The following is a 20,585-nucleotide window of genomic DNA, read 5'->3' as shown; positions in this document are numbered from 1 at the left end:
GAGGGGGGCGGAAGGGTTAACGGCCTAGTCGCAGACCCTAATTGTCAGACCCGGGCCCCGCTTCGTTTCAATTACCCTAAGTAGAGACTGAATGCGCAATTAACGAAGTCAGCTTGCCAACTGGAAAGCCGGGCCGCGTTCACGTTGAGAATACTCCACCAGCTGACTCGGACTAAGCAATTTCCTTCTCTCGCTCCCTTTCTCTCTCTCTCTCTCCACCCCCTCCCTCTTTTTCTCTCTCCTTAATAATAAAATTATACCAAGCAGTTTGCGGTGTGGCAGACGGCCAGAAAAGCGTTTCTTTAAACGCCGCCGTCTCACAATTAGGCAGCAAGAGGATTTGACACGCCGCGGCGGCCTGACAGGCGGCTTCCTCCCTTGGGGCTGGGGGAGGGAGGGGCACCACTTCCCGGCTTCCCCAGGTGGAACCGCGCCGGGAGGGGCTGTCAGGATGCAGTGGAACGGGGGTGTCAGGCAAGGAAGGGAGGGGAGGTTCCTGCCCAGGCCGGGGAAAGGAGGGGGCGTTCTCGGACTCCTGGGATGCTGGATGTCCAAAAGAAGGGTCTGGACCCCCACTTCTGGCCTCTAGCTCCAAGTTGGTTTTCTGGTGGCTGGGCATTCTGGAGCACAGATGTGTAGAGGTCTCTCAGCCCTGCGGGACCTCTTGGACAAGTCACAGCCCCTGTCTGGGCTTCCACTAACCCTCTGCAAAATGAGGAGGTGGCTTGACCTGGAAGGCTTCTGGTGGCTCACTGCTCACAGCAGCTGGCGGTGTGGTGGAGGGGGACGCTGGCACCCTGGTCAGAAACAAGCCAGGAGACCCCTCTCCAGCTTTATAGACCAGTGGGCCCCACAGAGTGAGGAGAGTGGCCCTTCCCTGGGAGCAGTGAGCAGGCAGCAGTTACAAATGGCGGATGACTGTGCAGGACTGCTAGGGGGCAGGGGAGGTGGTATCAGGTGGACAGTGGGCATCTGACTCCCCATCTGGGAGGGGTGGTAACTGGGACCACCCACCTGGTCAGTCCTGCCTCCCATCAGTGGGCCCCCTCCTTCCAGTTGGCCCTGACCGCCTCCTTTCCCCACCCCCAGAGCCCCTTGTGGGTGTCACACCCCCACAGTCAGCTGCCTCTCTGATTGCCTCAGGAGGGCAGAAGTCACTGCTTTTTCCTCTGGATCCTCAGCACCCAGCTCTGCCCGTGCGCAGCGTAAGAGACGGGCTTGGTGAGCGAGTGGGTGCGGGCACTGAGGGCTGTGACCCAGGGGCTGTGGAGGGCAGAGCAGAAGTTCTGTTGTCCCTTCCTGGTTGGCTGCTGCACACACGTCCTGGCCTCCAGGCCTGTCATCCTCTGTTAGGGCTGTGATGAGGGTTAGGTAACGTACTCTTGCCCCTCTGTCCAGGCAGCATTTAATAGGCATCTACTGGGACTTCCTGGTGGTCCAGTGGCTAAGACTCTGCACTCTCCATGCAGAGGGCCCTGGTTCAATCCCTGGTCAGGGAGCTGGATCCTGCATGCCGCAACTAAAGATGCCGCCTGTTGCAACGAAGACCTGGCAGTCAAATAAATAAAATATTTTTTGAAAAAGGCACGTACTTGGAGCAGTTTCTAGGCTTAGAGCCTAGGACGCAACAGATGAAGCCCTTGCCCTCCTCAGGCTACTTTCCAGCAAGGCAGACACAGGTGAAGTGGCTCATTAGACCATTAATTATGTAATTACCACTGTGATGATGCCACCAGGGAGCCCGGCAGGGACCCAGCAATGTTGTGGGGCCGGGGGAGACAGCAGGGCCTCCCTAATCGGCGCTGGGGTGGAGCTCCAAGGAGGGTTATAAGCACCTCTGTGGCCTTGGGCCTCCTACCACCAGCCTTTGCAGCCCCCAGAGCTCTGGTTCCATGGGGCCCCCCGCAGCTCAGTACTGCTCTCCACCCGGCCCCCAGTGCTCCACTCCACAGCTTAAGTGAATAGTGCTGGTCTCAGGGCTTCTCCCAGAGTCCAGGGAGTGTTCTGGGTGCTCCTGTTCCCACCTCTCCACATCAGGCACCCCCCAGGTGCCTGGCATTGCTCAGGCCAAGTGCTACCTTTGTCTGACACCAGGGAGCTTGTGAGCAGATACAGCCTGAAGCCCGGTTCTCTTGGATCTCTGGGGTGTTGAACTTTTTTGCTTGGTTGATAACATTTTATTAAATTTTATAGAAGTCTAGTTGATTTATAATGTGTTGATTTCTGTTTTACAGCAAAGTGATTCAGTTATATATTTTTCAGATTCTTTTTCGTCCTGGTTTATCACAAGACATTGAATGCAGTTCCCTGTGTTCTACAGGAGGACCTTTGTTTATCCATCCTATATGTGATAGTTTGCATCAGCTGATCCCGAACTGCCCATCCATTCCACCCTTACCTTTTGGCAACTACAAGCCTGTTCTCTATGAGTGTTTCTGTTCCGTAGCTATGTTCGTTTTTGTCATATTTTAGATTCCACATATAAGTAATACGTTGTATTTATCTTTCTGACTTTCTACACTTAGAATGATGATCTCGAGATCCACCCATGTTGCTGCAGATGGCATGATATCATTCTTTTTATGACTGAGCAGTATTCCATTGTGTATATGCGCCACACCATCTTTATCCATTCCTCTGCCGATGGACGTCTAGGTTGCTTCCATGTCTTGACTGTTGTGAATATGCTGCTATGATCATAGATAGGGGTGCATGTATCTTTTTAAATTAGAGTTTCCATCTTTTCCAGATATATGCCCAGGAGTGGGATTGTTGGATCGTATGGTAATTCTGTTTTTAGTTTCTTGAGCAGCCTCCATACTATTCTCCACAGTGGCTACACCAATTTACATTCCCACCGACAGTGTAGGAGGGTTCCCTTTTCTCCACACCCTCTACAGCATTTGTTATTTGTAGACTTCTTAAATGATGGCTATTCTGACGCGTGTGAGGTGGTATTATACCTCATTGTCATTTTGATTTGCATTTTTCTAATAATTAGCAATAATGAGCCTCTTTCCATGCGCCTGTCAGCCATCTGTAGGTCTTCTTCAGAGAAATGTCTATTTAACTCTTCTGCCCAGATAACGTTTTTTAAAATGAGAGATTCGTCTTTCTGTGAAACACTCAGAGGCTCTGGCACCTTGGGTCCTGCATCCCACAGGCAGCAGGCAGCTGGAGCAGCCTCCCTCCCTTCTCACCTGCGCCCTTCACAGGTGCGCTTTCTGCCACCCCCCAGGGAGATCTTTGTCAAATGAGTGAGGAGGTGCAGCCACAAGCCCCTCATCCCCACCCAAGTGTGCTCTGTACCTGTACTCAGCCTTGTTCTGGATATTTTCATACTGTGACACTTTATGTATGTATGTATTTTTAAACAATTAGACATTGGATTTTATTAACTGGCAGCATCTGAGATCTTAGTTCCCCTACCAGGTATCAACCCTGTGCTCCCTGCAGTAGAATGGTGGAGTCTTAACTACTGGACCAGCAGGAAAGTCCCATGTGACATTTTAAACAATATACATTCAACAGTTATTGTTCAGTCGTGTCCGACTCTCTGTAGCCCTGTGGGCTGTAGTCCACCAGGCTCCTCTGCCCATGGGATTCTCCAGGCAAGGATACTGGAGTGGGTTGTCATTTCCTTTTGCAGGGGATCTTCCCGACCAGGGATGGAACCCACATCTCTCGTGTCTCCTTCATTAGCAGGTGGGTTCTTCAGCACTAATGTCATCCATGAAGCCCTTACTCGGGATATGGGTGCGAACAAAACAGGCAAAATCCCTGCTTTCGTGGAACTCCTTTCTAAAGAGGACAGGAAAAAAGTGAAGCCAGCCAGCCCTGTGGCTAGTTACCTTAGAGAAGTAGGGGTGGTGTAGGGGAGATGGAGCGTGGGTTTCAAACACAGTGGTGAGGGTCAGCCACCTGAGAAGGTCACATGAGCAAAGGCTTGCAGCCCAGGAGCCAGAGGAGCCATGGAGATCCCTGAGCATGGTCTTCCCGGCAGAGGAAAGGCCGTGCAAAGGCCCCGAGGCCTGGGGAGATGCTGGACTGACTGCCAGTTCAGTCCTTTGGTACTTGCTCTTCCTCAGGAGGTCACAGTGGGTGGGGCACACAGGGTGAGAGGGGAGGCTCTCTCCTTGCCTTCTTTGGCTCCCCTGAAAGCCAGCGGACAGACGGACTCTCTGGCGTCTGTAGCGTGTAGCCACCTGTAAGACCAGGGCACAGGGCAGCTGGGGAGCCCCCGACACCAGCCTCTGGACTAGCCCCTTGTACTTGAGTGCGTGGGTGACTGACCCTGGCCCTCTTGGCTGTCCGCATCCCAGCACTACCCCCTGTTTTTTTTTCCTCATTTTGACAGAGTTGGGGAAAGGGGGTTGCTTTTTGTTGAATGGTGGATAAAATGATGCAAAAGCAGCTACTATCTACAGGAGACCGATGGGCATGGAGCCCCCCTCGCCAACTGCCTCCTCCCCCCGGAGGGCTCCAGGAGGCCAGCAGCACAGTGGCGCTGACTCCTTCCTGCTGCACCACACCTCACGGTGGGGAGGGGGCTGGCTGGCCATCTGCCTCTCACCCCCTGGACCATGGGCCCCTCCAGCCCAGCTGACCCAGGTCTCTGGACCTACTGGCCCTCACATCCCAGAAGCTGCACTGGGGGCGGGGGCAGCAGGCATGGCTTTAGAAGTCAGGGAACAGAGCTGAGAGCTTAGCTTTGCTGCCTGTGAGCTGTGCTGTGGGAATTCATTAGGTTAGGTTACTCCTGAAAGTGGGGTCATGGCTCCCTTCCTAGGAGGGGTGCCTTAGGGAACTAACAGAGCAGCAAGCCCACAGGCAGTGCCCCGAAGTGCCCAGGATAGTGGAGTGCTCGGATGGGGCACCACATGTCCTGGTGGGTGAACCCCAAGGCGGGGGCTCTGGTCTGGTGGCTTAGTAGGTCTTGGCTGTTCTGCCAGGGAGTCCTTGGAGGAGGCAGCTTGGTGGGCTTTAGGAAGCGCATTCCAAACATCTACAGAGTCCAGAAACCCCAACCCCCCATTCCAACATCCTTCAAAGATCCCCGTCTCCTGGGACCCCAGCCTCAGCAAAGGGGCCTGGCTGTCTCCCTGCCTCTTTCGGGCCTATAGAGTGGCATGTCGGACCTGAGGGGCTCTCCCTTGGGTGCCGGTGAGCGAGGGCCACACAGCATTTATGGGGGTGTTGCCCACACACGGGGCGGGGGGCTGCCTTGTTCTCTGTAATTCCTTTTGCCCCTGGATGGGCCCCTCTGCCCCAGGCAGACCTCCCCCAGCGACTGACCCCTAGGCCCTCCCTGTCCCAGAGGCCTGAGGGCACTGGGCTGTCTTATCTTGGGGCCTCCTCGGAAACTCATTCTCCCTCCATTCAAGCCAAGCCCTTGGGACTCAAAATAGACCCCACAGAATACCCGTAAATTTGACTAGCGACTGATGGTTTTAATCAAGGTGTCCTGTTCACAGTCTTCATCACCTACAACTCAGAGGGAGGCCCAGGTGGTCCCACCAGCTCTGATCCTCTCAGGACACCCCAGCCTCCTGGTTCCCCAGTCTTGAGGGGGGTTGGGTTTTAAAGCTTTTCCCCTGCAGCTACAAGTCAGAAAACGAGGTCACAAAACCACCCTGGGTTAGCAGGTGGGATGCGCCTGTACCCCCAGAGCCAGCTAGGGTACAGAAGCTCCTTTCTCGCCCCCTCCCTCCCTCCCCAGCCCCAGTGGAGCTGCAGTGAGCTCCTGCCTATGCTGTCAGGCCCATCTCCCTGACCTGAAACCTGACCCTGGGGGCTGAAGAGGCCATGGACCCAGTGAGTTCTCTCTGAGGCTGCTCAGCGCACAACAGGCAGCCAGGAGTGGACTCCCTACGGTGGGGCGGGCCCGAGCCCGCTTCTGGGGCCTCAGAGGTTGCCGAGGGGACATTGGAACCCCCTTTCCTTGTCATGCTCCGGGGGCCTTCCTCTGAAGTGGGAATTCTCAGTCCATACTGCTGCAGCGTCCATCTGGAAGAACTTCCTATGGGTGGCTCACAGGCAGGTCCTGGCTTTTCTGAGCCTCCCATTCTCTGTAACAGGGCAGGAGGCAGGAGCAGGCCCTATGGCCAAGGCTGCCCCTGCCCCCATGGGCCCCACAGTGCCTGCAGGGGGACCAGAGACTTCTGCTCTTTGCCAGAAAGAAGGGCTGAGCCCTGGCTCACCTGCTACCAAACACCTTTGGGGGCTGCTGGTCTTGTGCCTGGGGTGGGCTCTGGGGCTCATCACATCTCCTTGCAGGGCAGGGATACCCGTCACTGAGGTAGAGAAGCCTTGGGGCACGGGGTGGGCAGGCCAGCTTGCAGGAGTCACCATGGGAGGTGATCTGGAGCTCAGGACTGACTTTCTCCCTCCCTCCTTTTCCCTCTTCCTTTGCTTCCCATTTGGTTAGAATTTCAGAGATGTGCCTTAACCTAGTGTCTGGGAGAAGGGGGAGGGGAAGCAGGGGGAGGGGAAGCAGGGATAGGGAGGCCGGGCTGGACCAGGAGTGAAGGAGTGTTGGGCACAACCCTGACCCCCAGCTGGTGCCCTCCTGCCCCCTCCTTCCCTCCCAGGTTCGGAGGTCACCATCTACCTCCCGATGCTGCCCACCCCAGCTCTCTGCCTGCCTCTTTCCCTTCTGTCCTTTGATGGTCCTCTTGAAAAGTAATCATAATCACAATAATTAATAACAACAGAGCCTGTGGCGGCCCAAGGCGGCTCTTAAAGAGGCCGAGCCCCACTTTGTCCCGGTGGTGCTGGTGGGACGGGGCCTTTGTTCCTGCACGGGTTGGGGGGGCCCGGGCCCGCCCCCGCCAGGCTGGGGGGCGGCGCTGGGGTGAGCGTTCTGCTGCCTTCATCAGGCGCAGGGCTTCTCGTATTTTAATTGAACTGTCTTTTCTTCGAGATAGATGCTCTCACCACGTCCAGCTGCTCCTGTGTATCGGAAAACCCGCTGTAACACGGCTTGGCGACATTAAAAGATGCGGCAGCTGGACTGATTAAACAGGGAGGGGGTGCTGGTCAGAGCACACTCTTTTTAAATAATGTTTCTGGTAATGCATTTTGGGGGAATGTGAAAAAAGTGTATTAAAAAAAGCTGTAGAAATGTTAATGATATCCACAAGACACTCAGCGGGAAATGAGCGCGATCTGGGACTAATAAAAGCCGGGATGTAATTTGTGCAGAGAGACGAGGCGAAGCCTCCCAAGCCAGCCTGGGTGTGCAAGTTCCGGGCTTGTAACGTGGCCGGGGAGGGCAGGGCAGGGCCCAGGGGCCCAGCCGACCCTGCCTGCCTGCGGGGGACACCCTGAGCAGAGGTGCCTCCAACTGCCTCTGACAGCCTGGGCAGTGGGGGCCGCCCGCGAGTGCTGCCTGAGGGCGGCAGGGGGCGCCCACCTGGGAGCCCGGTGTGGGGGCCCCGGGGCTGCCCACCTGCAGGAGCCACCCGTTAGAACCAGCACTGCCTCCAGCTCTGGGTCACAGCAGGCACTCCTGTCGTGTTTGATCCAAGCCGCGGGATGGACTGAAGTGGGTCAGAGGGGGGCCTCCACATCAGGGTGCCTGTGATGAGCCAGGGAGAGGCCATGGCCATGGGGCTGGCCCTGGAGTGGGCTGTGGGGCCCTGCGGTGGGCTTGGGGCCCTGGGGTGGGCTTGGGGCCCTGGGGCTGAACCAGCCAACCACCAAGGCAGGGAGGGGCCTGGGCTGGAATAATGGGGCTCCTTGGGGCCATCCAGCTGCCCTAGGCTGGACCTGCTCAACTTGGGCCCCTCCCAGGTCAGCTTCCCCCGACCCCCACAACTGCATGAGGAGGTGGGAGCTGGATGAAGAAGGGGTGACCGAGACCCCCAGGGGAATGCTTCTTCCCTTTCACATCTGCGTGTCGGCACCCTTCTCTGTGCCCCTTATTTTCTGTGCCTCACACAGCCCTGGAGGCTCGGAGCACACGCCAGGCCACCCCTTCCTCTTGGGTTTGGAATGGGCCCTGAAAAGTCCCCTGTGCCCTTCTGGGGGCCTGGGCCCTGCAGGTGAGCGAGGTGTGGGTAAACCCAACGGCCGGGATGCAGGCTGCCACCAGCCCTCTGTGTGTCTCCCCGTGAGCCAGGGGTGTCCTTGCTCCTTCTTCCCTCCTCGAAGGGTCTGGGGGGGGCGCTAGCCTGGATGCTACAGCCGGCCTGTTATGTGACCCCATGGTTCTGCCCTGAAGGGCCCCCCCCCAGCCCCACCCCCACCCTGGGGTCATTTCCTGACCCAGGATCTTGCTTTGGTGCAGGCTGGACTCCTTGCGTGCCCAGCCCTGAAAATCATAAACAGATGGGCTCTCGGCCTGGCTCTGACCCGGTGCAGGCGGGCGGGGCTGACCTGGAGGCCCAGGCGCCTCAGGCAGAGGGACTGCAGCTCTGCCCCATCGCTGCCTCGTCAGGGCCGCGCGGCCTGTTTACGTGCCTGTGACACCAACACAGGAGGCAGGGCCACTGCCCACGCTCTGGGTAGGGACAGCTTATGCCCACAGTGGCTCAGTGGCCCCTCATCAGCGCCTGCCAGAAGGAACAGACAGCTTCCAGAGGGCATAGCAGTGACAGAGAAGGGGGGAGAGACAGAGAGAGTGTGTGTGTGTGTGTGTGTGTAATGATAGACAAGGGGAGTGTGTGTGTGCAGTGATGAAGGGGTGAATGTGTGTATGCAATGATGGAAAAGGTGTGTGTGATGATAGACAAGGGGATTGTGTGTGCATTGGTGTGTGTGTGTGTACAAAGGTGTGTGCATTGATGGAGAAGAGGTGTGTGTGTGTAATAGACAAGGGGAGTGTGTGTGTGCAGTTATGAAGGTGTGTGTGTGTAATGATAGACAAGAGTGTGTATGTGCAGTGATGAAGAAGGTGTGTGTGTGATGATAGACAAGGGGAGTGTGTACGTGCAGTGATGAAGGGGTGTTTGTGTGTGTGTAACAGACAAGGGGAGTGTGTGTATGCAGTGATGAAGGTGTGTGTGTGTGCAGCGGTGGAGGTGGTGTGTGTGTGTGATGATAGACAAGGGCAGTGTGTGTAATAGACAAGGGGAGTGTGTATGCGCACTGATGAAGGGGTGTGTGTGTGCACTGATGAAGGGGGATGTGTGTGTGTGTGTGTAATAGACAAGGGGAGTGTGTGTGTGTGCAGTGAAGAAGAAGCTGTTTGTGTGTGTGCAGTGATGGAGAAGGGGTATGTGTGTGTGTGCGTGCGTGTGTGTGTGCGTGCGTGCATGCTCATGTGCATAGACTCCAGGCCTCAGTGAGTGGTTTCTGGGGCAGGGCAGGCCATCCCCCGTGCCACGCACACACATACACACACTCACGAGCTGGGTCACGCCTGAACACTGCTGCGCTGGGGCTAGATTACCGGATCCAGCAGCCCCAGGGGATGGGGGAGCGGGAATGGCTGATTCTGAGCCGGCGGGGAGGAGGAGGGGAACTGGTGGCAGGAGGGGGCAGCTCCCCAGTGGCTGGCGCTGGGCGGCCGGGCTGCACCTCCCTGTCCCCGTCAGAGCGGGAATTACAGAGCACACGGCCCTGACACACAAGTTGTCAATATGTGCACAGCTGGTGGGGCGGCTGCAGGAGGGGGCGGGGCGGGAGGGGGCTGGCTTTCCAAGGGAAGGAAATGGCCCATCTGAACCCCGCCCGCTCTGCCCTCCTCTCCCTGCCCTCCCTCTTGCCCTTTCTCTTTTCACAGATAACCAGCCCAAGTCATGCAGTCTTTTCGAGAAAGGTGTGGTTTCCATGGCAAACAGCAGACCTACCAGCAGACCTCACAGGAGACGTCGCGCCTGGAGAACTACAGGCAGCCAAGCCAGGCCGGGCTGAGCTGCGACCGACAGCGTCTGCTGACCAAGGACTACTACGGCCCGCAGCCCTTCCCCGGTTACGAGGGCGGCGGGGGCACGCCCGCCACCGCGCGCGCCGGCAAAGGCCTGTCCTCGCCGCAGGCCCCGCCGGGGAGGCCGGCCTTCGCGGGCTACACTGTCCAGGACGGCAGCCCCTACCCGGGCCGCTACTCGGGCGAGGAGGGCCTGCAGGCCTGGGGGGGCCCCCAGCCACCACCCCCTCAGCCGCAGCCCCTGCCAGGCGGGGTGGGCAAATATGACGAGAACCTGATGAAAAAGACGGTGGTGCCCCCCAGCCGGCAGTACCCAGAGCAGGGTGCCCAGCTGCCCTTCCGGACTCATGCCCTCCACGTCCAGCAGCAGCTGCCGCAGCCCCCACCATCCCTGGCATACCCCAAGCTCCAGAGGCAGAAACCCCAGAGTGACCTTGCCTCCCCCCTGCCCTTCTCCCAGGGCAGCCACTTCCCCCAGCAGTCCCAGTCCTTCCCCACCTCCTCTACCTACTCCTCCAGTGGCCAGGCCGGTGGGCAGGGGGGCCACTCCTACAAGAGCTGCACAGCCCCCTCCGCCCAGCCCCACGACAGGCCGCTGACCGCCAACGCCAGCCTGGCCCCTGGCCAGCGGGTCCCAAACCTTCATGCCTACCAGTCCAGCCGCCTCAGCTATGACCCACAGAAGCAGCAGCAGCAGGCCCTCCAGAGCCGTCACCATGCCCAGGAAAGCCTGCACTACCAAAACCTCGCAAAGTACCAACACTATGGGCAGCAAGGCCCAGGCTACTGTCAGCCGGACGCGACTGTCAGGACCCCAGAGCAGTACTACCAGACCTTCAGCCCCAGCTCCGGCCACTCGCCCGCCCGCTCCGTGGGCCGCTCACCCTCCTACAGCTCCACCCCGTCTCCACTGATGCCCAACCTGGAGAACTTTCCCTACAACCAGCAGCCACTCGGCCCTGGGGCCTTCCCTGCTGGCCTCACTGACCACAGCCACTTCATGCCCCTGCTCAACCCCTCCCCGACGGATGCTGCCAGCTCTGTGGACACCCAGGCCGCCAACTGCAAGGCCCTGCAGAAGGACAAGCTTCCCGAGAGCCTGCTGTCGGACCTCAGCCTGCATAGCCTCACGGCCCTGACCTCCCAGGTGGAGAACATCTCCAACACCGTGCAGCAGCTGCTGCTGTCCAAGGCTGCCGGGCCTCAGAAGAAGGGCCTCAAGAGCCTGGTGGCCCGGACGCCGGAGCAACACAAAAGCCAGCACTGCAGCCCCGAGGGCAGCGGCTACTCGGCCGAGCCAGCGGGCACACCGCTATCAGAGCCGCTGAGCAGCACGCCACAGTCCACACACGCTGAGCCGCCTGAGGCCGACTACCTGAGCGGCTCTGAGGACCCGCTGGAGCGCAGCTTCCTCTACTGCAGCCAGGCCCGCGGCAGCCCTGCCAGGGTCCACGGCGGCTCCAAGGCCAAGCCCGAGTCCGTGTCCACCTGTTCCGTGACCTCACCGGACGACATGTCCACCAAGTCCGACGACTCCTTCCAGAGCCTGCACAGCAGCCTGCCTCTCGACAGCTTCTCCAAGCTTGTAGCTGGCGAGCGAGACTGCCCGCGGCTGCTGCTCAGCGCCCTGGCACAGGAAGACTTGGCCTCCGAGATCCTGGGGCTGCAGGAGGCCATCAGTGAGAAGGCCGACAAGGCCTGGGCTGAGGCACCGGGCCTGGCCAAAGACACCGGCAAGCCGCCCTTCTCTCTGGAGAACCACAGCGCCTGCCTGGACCCTGTGGCCAAGGGTGCGTGGCCACGGCCAGGGGAGCCGGAGGCCCTGCCCGAGGCCCTGCAGCTGGACAAGGGCAGCAGCGCCAAGGACTTCAGTCCGGGGCTATTTGAAGACCCCTCTGTGGGCTTCACCACCCCTGACCCCAAGAAGACAGCTGGTCCCCTCTCCTTTGGCGCCAAGCCCACCCTGGGGGCCGCGGCCTCAGACCCCACCGTGGCTTTTGACTGCTTCCCAGACACAACCTCTGCTGGCTCGGCAGATGGTGCCCACCCCTTTGCCTGGCCCGAGGAGAACCTGGGGGATGCCTGTCCTCGGTGGGGGCTGCATCCCGGCGAGCTCACCAAGGGTCTGGAGCAGGGCGGAAAGGCCACTGACAGTGCCAGCCAGGACGGCACCCGGGAGGCTTCAGCCTGCCTGGGCTTCCAGGAGGAGGTGCCCCCTGGGGAGAAGGCTGCAGTGCCCCGGGACTCCCAGCAGGAGACAGCGGGTGGGGTGAAGGAGGAGGCCGGCGGGCTGCTGCAGTGCCCCGAGGTGAGCAAGGCCGACCGCTGGCTGGACGACAGCCGGCACTGCTGCTCGGCTGCCGACTTTGGGGACCTCCCACTGCTGCCGGCGCCGGGCCGGAAGGAGGACCTGGAGGCCGAGGAGTACTCGTCCCTGTGCGAGCTCCTGGGCAGCCCCGAGCAGAGGCCTGGCCTGCAGGATGCGCTGTCGCCCAAGGCCCCGCTGCTGTGCGGCAAGGAGGAGGTGGAGGAAGTGCTGGACCCCAAGGCCGGCTGGGGCTCCCCGTGCCCCCTCTCTGGGGACTCAGTCATCTTGCTGGGCCCTACCGTGGGCGCCGAGTCCAAGGTCCAGAGCTGGTTCGAGTCCTCCCTGTCCCATATGAAGCCAGAGGAAGAGGGGCCCGAGGGGGTGCTGGCCCCAGGGGATTCCGCCGCCGTGACCCCGGAGGCCTCCCTGGCACAGAAGCCGAACAAGCCTGCTGTGCCCGAGGCCCCCATTGCCAAGAAAGAGCCTGTGCCTCGCGGCAAAAGCTTGAGGAGCCGGCGGGTGCACCGGGGGCTGCCTGAGGCCGAGGACTCCCCGTGCAGGGCACCGGCGCTGCCCAAAGACCTGCTGCTCCCCGAATCGTGCACAGGGCCCCCCCAGGGACAGATGGAGGGGGCGGGGGCCCCAGGCCGGGGGATCTCAGAAGGACTTCCCAGGATGTGTACCCGCTCCTTCACGGCCTTGAGCGAGCCCCGCACACCCGGACCCCCAGGCCTACCCACCACCCCTGCCCCCCCAGACAAGCTGGGGGGCAAGCAGCGAGCCGCCTTCAAGTCAGGCAAGCGGGTGGGGAAGCCCTCCCCAAAGGCCGCTTCCAGCCCCAGCAACCCGGCCGCCTTGCCCGTGGCCTCTGACAGCAGCCCCATGGGCTCCAAGACCAAGGAGACGGACTCACTGGACGCACCAGGCAAAGACCAGCGGTCCATGATCCTCCGGTCCCGCAGCAGGGCCCAGGAAGCCTTCCACTCCAAGCGCAGGCGGCCCTCGGAGAGCCGACTGCCAAACTGCCGTGCCGCCAAGAAGCTCCTTGCCAACAACCACCTGCCCACCACGTTCAAAGTTGCTGGCAGCCCCCAGAAGGAGGGGAGGGTGGGCCAGCGGGCGAGGGTCCCCAAGCCTGGTGCCAGCGGCAAGCTCTCAGATCGACCCCTCCACGCCCTCAAAAGGAAGTCAGCCTTCACGGCTCCCGTCCCCACTAAGAAGCGCAACCTGGTCTTACGCAGTGGCGGCCTCGGGGGAGACGTGAAGGAGGAGGGGGCCGAGGGCTCCCCCACCCTCTTCAAGAGGATGACGTCTCCCAAGAAGGCGAAACCCACCAAGGGCAATGGTGAGCCCACGGCGAAGCCACCGCCCCTGGAAACCCCGGACACTGGCCTGAAGCTGGCCTCACGGGCGTCCTTCCAGGGGGCCATGAAGACCAAGGTGCTGCCACCCCGAAAAGGCCGGGGCTTGAAGCTAGAGGCCATTGTGCAGAAGATCACCTCGCCCAGCCTGAAGAAGTTTGCGTGCAGAGCACCAGGGGCCCCTCCTGGGAATCCTGTGAGCCCATCCCTCCCCGAGAAAGAACGTGGGCTCAAGAGCACTGGGGGCAGCCTTCTGGGGGCAGAGGAAGGTCTCTTAAATGTGAGCCCTGGGCAGAAGTTCCCGGCAGCTCTGGGGGCCGAGCCGTTGTGCAGAAATCCGACCAATAGATCCTTAAAAGGCAAACTTGTGAACAGTAAGAAACTGTCCTTGACCGATGGTTTCAAAACGGAGGCCTTCACGTCCCCAGAGGCCCTGCTGCCCGGGGGCACTGCCCTGGCGCCTAAGAAGAGAAGCCGGAAAGGTAGAACTGGGGCCCTTGGACTCCCCAAAGGCTCCCTGGAGAAAAGGCCCCACCTCGGCCCAGCTCTGCTGCTGACTCCCCGAGACAGGGCCAATGGCACGCAGGGGGGCAGTGAGGACAGCTCTGGCGTAGGAGGCAAGAAGCCAAAGACGGAGGAGCTGGGCCTGGCCGCCCAGCCCCCAGAGGGCCGGCCCTGCCAGCCCCAGACAAGGGCACAGAAGCAGCCGGGCCATGCCAACTACAGCAGCTATTCCAAGCGGAAGCGCCTCACGCGGGGCCGGGCCAAGAGCACCACCTCCTCACCCTGTAAGGGGCGTGCTAAGCGGCGGCGGCAGCAGCAGGTGCTGCCCCTGGATCCCGCCGAGCCTGAAATCCGCCTCAAGTACATTTCCTCCTGCAAGCGGCTGCGGGCAGACAGCCGCACCCCCGCCTTCTCGCCCTTCGTGCGGGTAGAGAAGCAGGGTGCGTTCACCACCGTGTGCACTGTTGTCAACTCCCCGGGAGAGGAGCCCCAGCCCCAGAGGAAGCCTTCCTCCTCCTCCTCCTCCTCCTCCTGCTCCTTGGACGCGGCCGGGGCCTCCCTAGCCACGCTCCCTGGAGGCTCCATCCCACCGCCTCGGCCCTCCCTGCCCCTCTCCTCCACCATGCACCTGGGGCCCGTGGTTTCCAAGGCCCTGAGTACCTCTTGCCTTGTTTGCTGCCTCTGCCAAAACCCGGCCAACTTCAAGGACCTCGGGGACCTCTGTGGGCCCTACTACCCTGAACACTGCCTCCCCAAAAAGAAGCCAAAACTCAAGGAGAAGGTGCGGCTAGAGGGTACCTGTGAGGAGGCCTCGCTGCCTCTTGAGAGGACACTCAAAGGCCTTGAGTGCCCAGCTGCCGCATCTTCTGCTGCCACCACCACCACCGGGAAGCCCCCCAGGCCTGATGGCCCAGCCGATCCGGCCAAGCAGGGCTCTCTGCGCACCAGTGCCCGGGGCCTGTCCCGGCGGCTGCAGAGTTGCTACTGCTGTGACGGTCGGGGGGATGGCAGTGAGGAGGCAGCCCCAGCCGACAAGAGCCGCAAGCATGAGTGCAGCAAGGAGCCGCCGGCTGAGCCTGGTGGGGACACCCAGGAGCACTGGGTGCATGAGGCCTGCGCTGTGTGGACAGGCGGGGTCTACCTGGTGGCCGGGAAGCTCTTTGGGCTGCAGGAGGCCATGAAGGTGGCCCTGGACATGGTAAGAGGCCAGTCCCGCCGGGTGGGTCCTCGGGTTCTGCAGGCAGGCAGGCAGGCCTTCTTTCCAGTGCTGCGGTGTGGGCCAGACAGACCAAGTCACAAATGAGTCTGGGGGCTTAGCCAGAGAGCGGAGGCACCCCCGGGCCAAGGCAGGACACAGTTGCCCACCCTGTCTTAGACCTCCCTGCTGCCCGCTCAGCCTGTACCCACCACACACTCAACCCACCCCTTCCAGCTGCAGCCCCTGCACCCTCCTGACACCCGTCTCCAATAATCAACTGAGACGCTGAGTCCCCAGATGACAAGGGGCCTCAGAACTGCCTGCCTCTTATGATCTGAGGTGGATCAGGGCCTCAGAGAAAGAGCCCCTCCAACAACAGGTGGCTGGATGGTCAGTCAGCCCTTGTCGGTAGGGTGGTTCAGGGGTCTTTCCTGCAAGGCCCTTCCTGAAACATCCCAGAGGAACTGCAGTCGCTGTGTGCCTCTAGGCATGTAGCCTAACCTCTCTGTGCCTCCGTTTCTTCATCTCTTAAGTGGGCATAACAGCCCCATCAAGCTGTCACAGCTGTGCTTGGCCTACCCACGAGCCCATGACTTAACTGCTGGGGCCATGACAGTGGCAGCTCTCCAACGACACTAGCATGTCGTGTCCCAGCAGTGACTGTCACTCTGGTTACTACAGCTCTCTTGCTCCACGAGCTCCCTGCTGTGGACCACGCTCCTGTCCCCTTGCCACACTGCTGTCCAGTGTCTCCTGGGCAGGCACCCACCATGCCACCCTCCAGCTCACTGCCTGCCCACCTGCTCCCTCTTGGTCCCCACTCCCCCGGCCCCGACAAGCAGCTCTGTGCTGGCTGTCACCAGGGAGACGACTTTGCTGTCCACATCTCCCTGTTTCCTGATCCTCTGCTACCAGGATGTGCTCCAGGACCTCTCCATGCCGGGGCAACCCTCCGCCAGCCTCCACCCGTATGGAGGAAGGCCCCCCCTGGCCTGACAGCCCAGGCCCCTGCGCTTCCCTGCTCAGTTCTCCTTTCCTCCCATCCCATTTTCGCGTCTCTCATGACTGTCTCATTCCCAGCTGCCCTGAAATAGGTTCAGGTGTTCCCCTCCACTGAACGATAACGCCACACTGAGATCCCCTCCAGGAAGCGCCGGGTGGCCTCCCTGAGGTGCACATCCTCAAAGCCCCGACCCAGCTGTGCTGCTTCTGCACCTTGTCTGAGCCCGGGTGGGGGCCAACCCTGGTCCTTCCTCCGTTGCCTATTCCGGGCGCTTTGGTCTGACCTCACTGACATCACTGGCCTCCCGCTGGACTGAGGCAGATGCGGGGGGTCTGAGTGGCCTTGTGCGTTCCTGGTGTCACGTGGCTATTAAGTACTGGAGCACTTGGCCTGGTGGTCCCATCTCTGCCCGCTGTACCATCCTCCATAACAGTCCCGAGGCCTCCCACCCTGGGAGCGGCCCTGAAAGGTTGGAACTGGGTGGGAGGGGTGTTCACTGGTCACCAGCAACAGTGTCTGCACCGGTTACTCAAGGATCAGAAGAGCCTCCCTGCTAGAGAGGTGGGCCTGGGCTGAGCTGGCTGGGACTAGCAGCCAGGGAAGCCTCCGAGGGGCTCACGGGAGCAGCACCCCACCCGGAGGACACCCTGGGAAGACAGGCAGTATCTGGCGCTCCCCAGGTCGTGGTTCGTCCCCCTCCCCTCTCACAGCCCAGGGCTCCGAGGGCCACCTGCCCCGAAACCCTTTCTGCCTCGGAGCTTGGTGGCCTAAGGTGGTCTTGGAGTCATGTGGACCCCAGTCCCAGTCCCAGCTCAACAGGAAGCCAGTTCCATGACCCCCGCAAGCCACTGTCCACTGTGAGTCTCAGGGCACCAAGCCCATCAGCAGGGTGTGACCGCGTGGATGGCCAGATAAGCCCCGCACCCTCACAGTAGGGGCCCTTGCTCCCACCTTTGCACCCATCAGCGCTCTGCTGGACAAGAACTCCTGTGCAGGCCTCCAGGGGCACGCCCTTCTGTGTCCCCTGCTGCAGCCCCCATACCACCTGTCAGCCCTGAGCCACACTGTGCCCACCGCCCGGGAGTCTGCCTCTCCCTTGAACTGCTGGGGCCCTTGGCCGTCCCCAGGGGGACAGATCCGAATGTGCGTGCTGGGTTTAGGAGGGCCTGAGGCCTTGCTCTGCTTCCACGTCTAGAGGCCTGTCTCCAGGGTTTGAGGGGCCTCTGTGCAGACAGGGTATGAGAAGCCATCAGCCAGAGGAGTCCACTGTCACTCTTCAGCCATCAGAACATCCATGGGCCGCAGTGGGTGGGACACTGGGCCAGGTCTGGGGGCCTGTTCCTGCCTTATCACCCCTTCGTGAGCCAAGAAATGGAGGGCCTGGAGACTTGGCCCTGATCAGAAAGATACCGCCATGCAGGAGCATATGAACACTGGTGTTCCCCCAGCTTCCCACCCTGCCGCTCCCCACCCCAGCTGGGCACCAGAGGGAGCATGCTCAGGCATGAATTAGGCCCAGGAGGCTGGAGACCATCCCTGGCCTCCCTTCTCCTGGGAGTGGGTTCCCTCCAGTCCTGGGAAGGAGCCCACCTGCCCCCGCCCCAGCAGCACAGCACCATGATGGCCAGCCTGTGCCCCAGCTCCATTGCTGGGCTCAAAGTCCTGTCCAGCTCCTTCTGAGCTGTGTGCCCTCAGGCAACTCACTGGGCTTCTCTGAGCTCTCATCACTCACCTGGGTAAAATGAACCATGATGCCAGTGCCATCAGGTCATTAAAAGGAGACGGCCTCCACACGGACCTGGTGCATCAAACCTCAGTTACTGGTTTCTGTGACTCAGCCTCCTGGCGTGGGCCTGCTCCTTTCTCTGCTCTCCTCCCCTATCTCAGGCCTCTGCTGCACTGGGGGGCGTGGGGTCTGCGGGATCTGGGGTCTGTCCCTCCCCAGGCCTCAGGTTTTGCTTTGTTCTTCCAAGGGCCTTCTTAGCATCGCCATCCTCTCCCAGTTGGTCCCCCTGCAGGCAGCCCTCAAGCTCAGCAGACCCACTTCTGAGACCCAGAGTGGCCCGGCTGCCCTGCTGGCTGGCCTGGGGTTCACATGCACCCCACATCCGGGCACCAGCTGTGTCACCCCCTCCCAAGTCCTGGCAGGGGGTGGTGAGTGGCCCCTCAGGGTGGGGCCTCTGACTTGGTTCAGCACTGCTTCTGTCCCCAGAAAGGGCGAGAAACAATGCTCACCGCCTGTCCTGGAGCGGGAGGGAGCCCCAGCTTCACTGTAGAGCAGGCCCATGAAAGCAGCCCACCTGGAGGCTGTGGCGGGGAGTTGACGGGCAAGGGCATGGCTGGGTGGTGACTGGCCTCGTGAGTTCCTGTCACCCGCTGGGCCCCCAGAGTCACTCCTTCAGGCTTTGAAACCATCCTGTAAGGCAGGAGCCGCCCCACTGTACACACCAGGTGGGAAGAGCTGTGTTGCTCAGCTGACGTCATGCAGTACACGGTGGCCAAGCCATCACTCGCCCACACCTGCCGGACACAGAGACACCTGTGGTTATGCACTAGGTATCCCACCCGGAGAGCTCCCCACCCAAGGTACCGATGACCATCCTGAGCTCTCCCACGGCTGCCGATCGAGGTCCTGTTTGGAAAAGGGTGGGGGCCTCCCGGGCCCTCAGCTGCAGACTCACCTGTCTTCCTTTTCTCCTCGCCAGACTTGTTCCAGCTGCCAAGAAGCGGGGGCCACCATAGGGTGCTGCCACAAAGGATGCCTCCACACCTACCATTACCCGTGTGCCAGCGATGCGGGTAAGAGTTAGCCCTAGCAGACAGGAAGTCAGGGGATGTGGGCACAGCTCCTTGAACCAGCCCCACTCGACCCTCAGCCCTTGCCCCCCGAGCTTCCCTCTTCTTCCCCAGCAGTTTTTTATCTTCTGGTGTCTCTCAGCCAGGCCCTCTGCTGGGCAATGCTGGCGAGACACGTCAGTCCCCAGCCACCTGCTGGAGAAGCATAGACTACAAGGCTGAAAGCTATATGTGAGCTGCTGTCGCCAAGGGGTGCCTAGAGCTGGGGAGGATCTCAAGCCTCAAAGAGCAGGGCCACCAGGCTGGGCCTTTGAAGTCTGAATAGGAGTTCACTGGGTTTGGGAAAAAGGGAGAGATACAGTTCAGTGACAAAAACTGAGTGGGATGGAAGGAGAGGAGATTCAAAACAGAAGCTGTGGAAGGGGGAAGCAGGGCCACGCCAGGCCCCGCGCACCTGCCCTGCTCTTTCTGATCACTCGCTTGTCTGTTCTGTGGGCGTTTATCGAGTACCTACCATTGCCAGGCACGCAGAGCACAGACTGCCTGCCAGAGAGCCTGGAGCCCCTGATCCTGGTGGCATCCTTCATGCGTGGCCTGGGTGCGTCCCTCCATGCCTCTGCAGTCGGGGCCTCACCTGTGAAGCAGAGGGGAGAGTCGTTTCTTTTTGCAGCTCTCTAGGGCAGGCAGTGAGGTCATGCACACGACCCAGAGAGGGCAGCACTGGTTCAGTTCCGGGAGGCCCCAGGACCTCTGTCCCCCGCTCCCTGCTGCCCTGGATGGGGGTGAGGATATGACAACCCTGCCACACGACAGAGCAGAGGCCTCCCCTGCCAGGACCCTCCCTGCTTCCACCGCCCTGGGAGCCCCAGAGGCTTTGGCACAGGAAGCAGGGGCTGCCGCACTGGGAGGATGGCGAAGAGGGAGGTGGCCAGTGTCCCCAGGCAGGGAGCAGGCCTGAGGCAGGGCAGGCTGTGCCGCTGCTATATTAGCCGCATTACTAAGTCTCAGGAAGGCGCATAAGGGTTGCCAGGCGGAGCCCACCCAGGTGGCTGTGGTCAGCTAGCAGCTCAGCTGAGGCTGCTGGACCCAGACGAGGTTTGGAGCCTTCCCAGCTCTGCTCCCGCCCGTCTGCCTCCAGCAGAGCCACCCCTAGTGCCGGCCAGGGCGGGGCAGAAGGATTGCTGTTGGACTGGCTAGGCTGTTTGCAGGGGGAACAAGCTGGAGAATTAGGGGAGGCCTCCCTATGACTAGATGGGGTTCCAGGGGGAGGGCAGAGTAAAGGACAGGCAAACCAGCGGGGCTGGAGGGCAGGCAGAGTTTGACTTACTCTTCGAAAAAAACCCGCAACCGGGGGCGTCCGGGCGGTGGGCGCCCCGCTCCCGGCCACACACGATGCCGGTTCTGACCGCACGAACTTCTGTTTGCTCATAGGTTGTATATTCATTGAAGAGAACTTTTCTTTGAAATGCCCCAAACATAAGGTGAGTGACCGCGAGCCCCCCCTTGGAGGGGCCCAGGCTGGAGAGCATTCTCCGTAGCGGGCC

At 60.8% G+C, this 20,585-nt stretch overlaps 1 protein-coding gene and 1 non-coding gene across 6 annotated transcripts in view; both read left to right on the top strand.

The window, feature by feature from the left end:
• RAI1 (retinoic acid induced 1) overlaps positions 1-20,585 on the top strand; it is a 103,379-nt gene that overhangs the window by 81,228 nt on the left and 1,566 nt on the right. For 3 of the 5 annotated variants that reach the window (XM_061391209.1, XM_061391206.1, XM_061391208.1), the window contains 3 exons: positions 9,728-15,242; positions 18,951-19,044; positions 20,473-20,522. In XM_061391209.1, coding sequence (XP_061247193.1) covers positions 9,744-15,242; positions 18,951-19,044; positions 20,473-20,522 — 5,643 coding nt within the window. In that variant the 5' untranslated portion in view covers positions 9,728-9,743. Of the gene's footprint in view, positions 1-2,420; positions 3,706-6,926; positions 7,071-9,727; positions 15,243-18,950; positions 19,045-20,472; positions 20,523-20,585 lie in introns of those variants that run through there. The other 2 variants (XM_061391205.1, XM_061391207.1) reach the window with 2 other exon arrangements.
• On the top strand, positions 1,427-1,499 carry TRNAE-CUC (transfer RNA glutamic acid (anticodon CUC)). Its single transcript has one exon. It is a non-coding gene; the product is annotated as a tRNA-Glu (tRNA).

Source organism: Bos javanicus, chromosome 19 (assembly GCF_032452875.1).
Source record: "Bos javanicus breed banteng chromosome 19, ARS-OSU_banteng_1.0, whole genome shotgun sequence".
Classification (NCBI taxonomy): Eukaryota; Metazoa; Chordata; class Mammalia; order Artiodactyla; family Bovidae; genus Bos; species Bos javanicus.
This window is presented reverse-complemented; position numbering and strand designations above follow the sequence as displayed.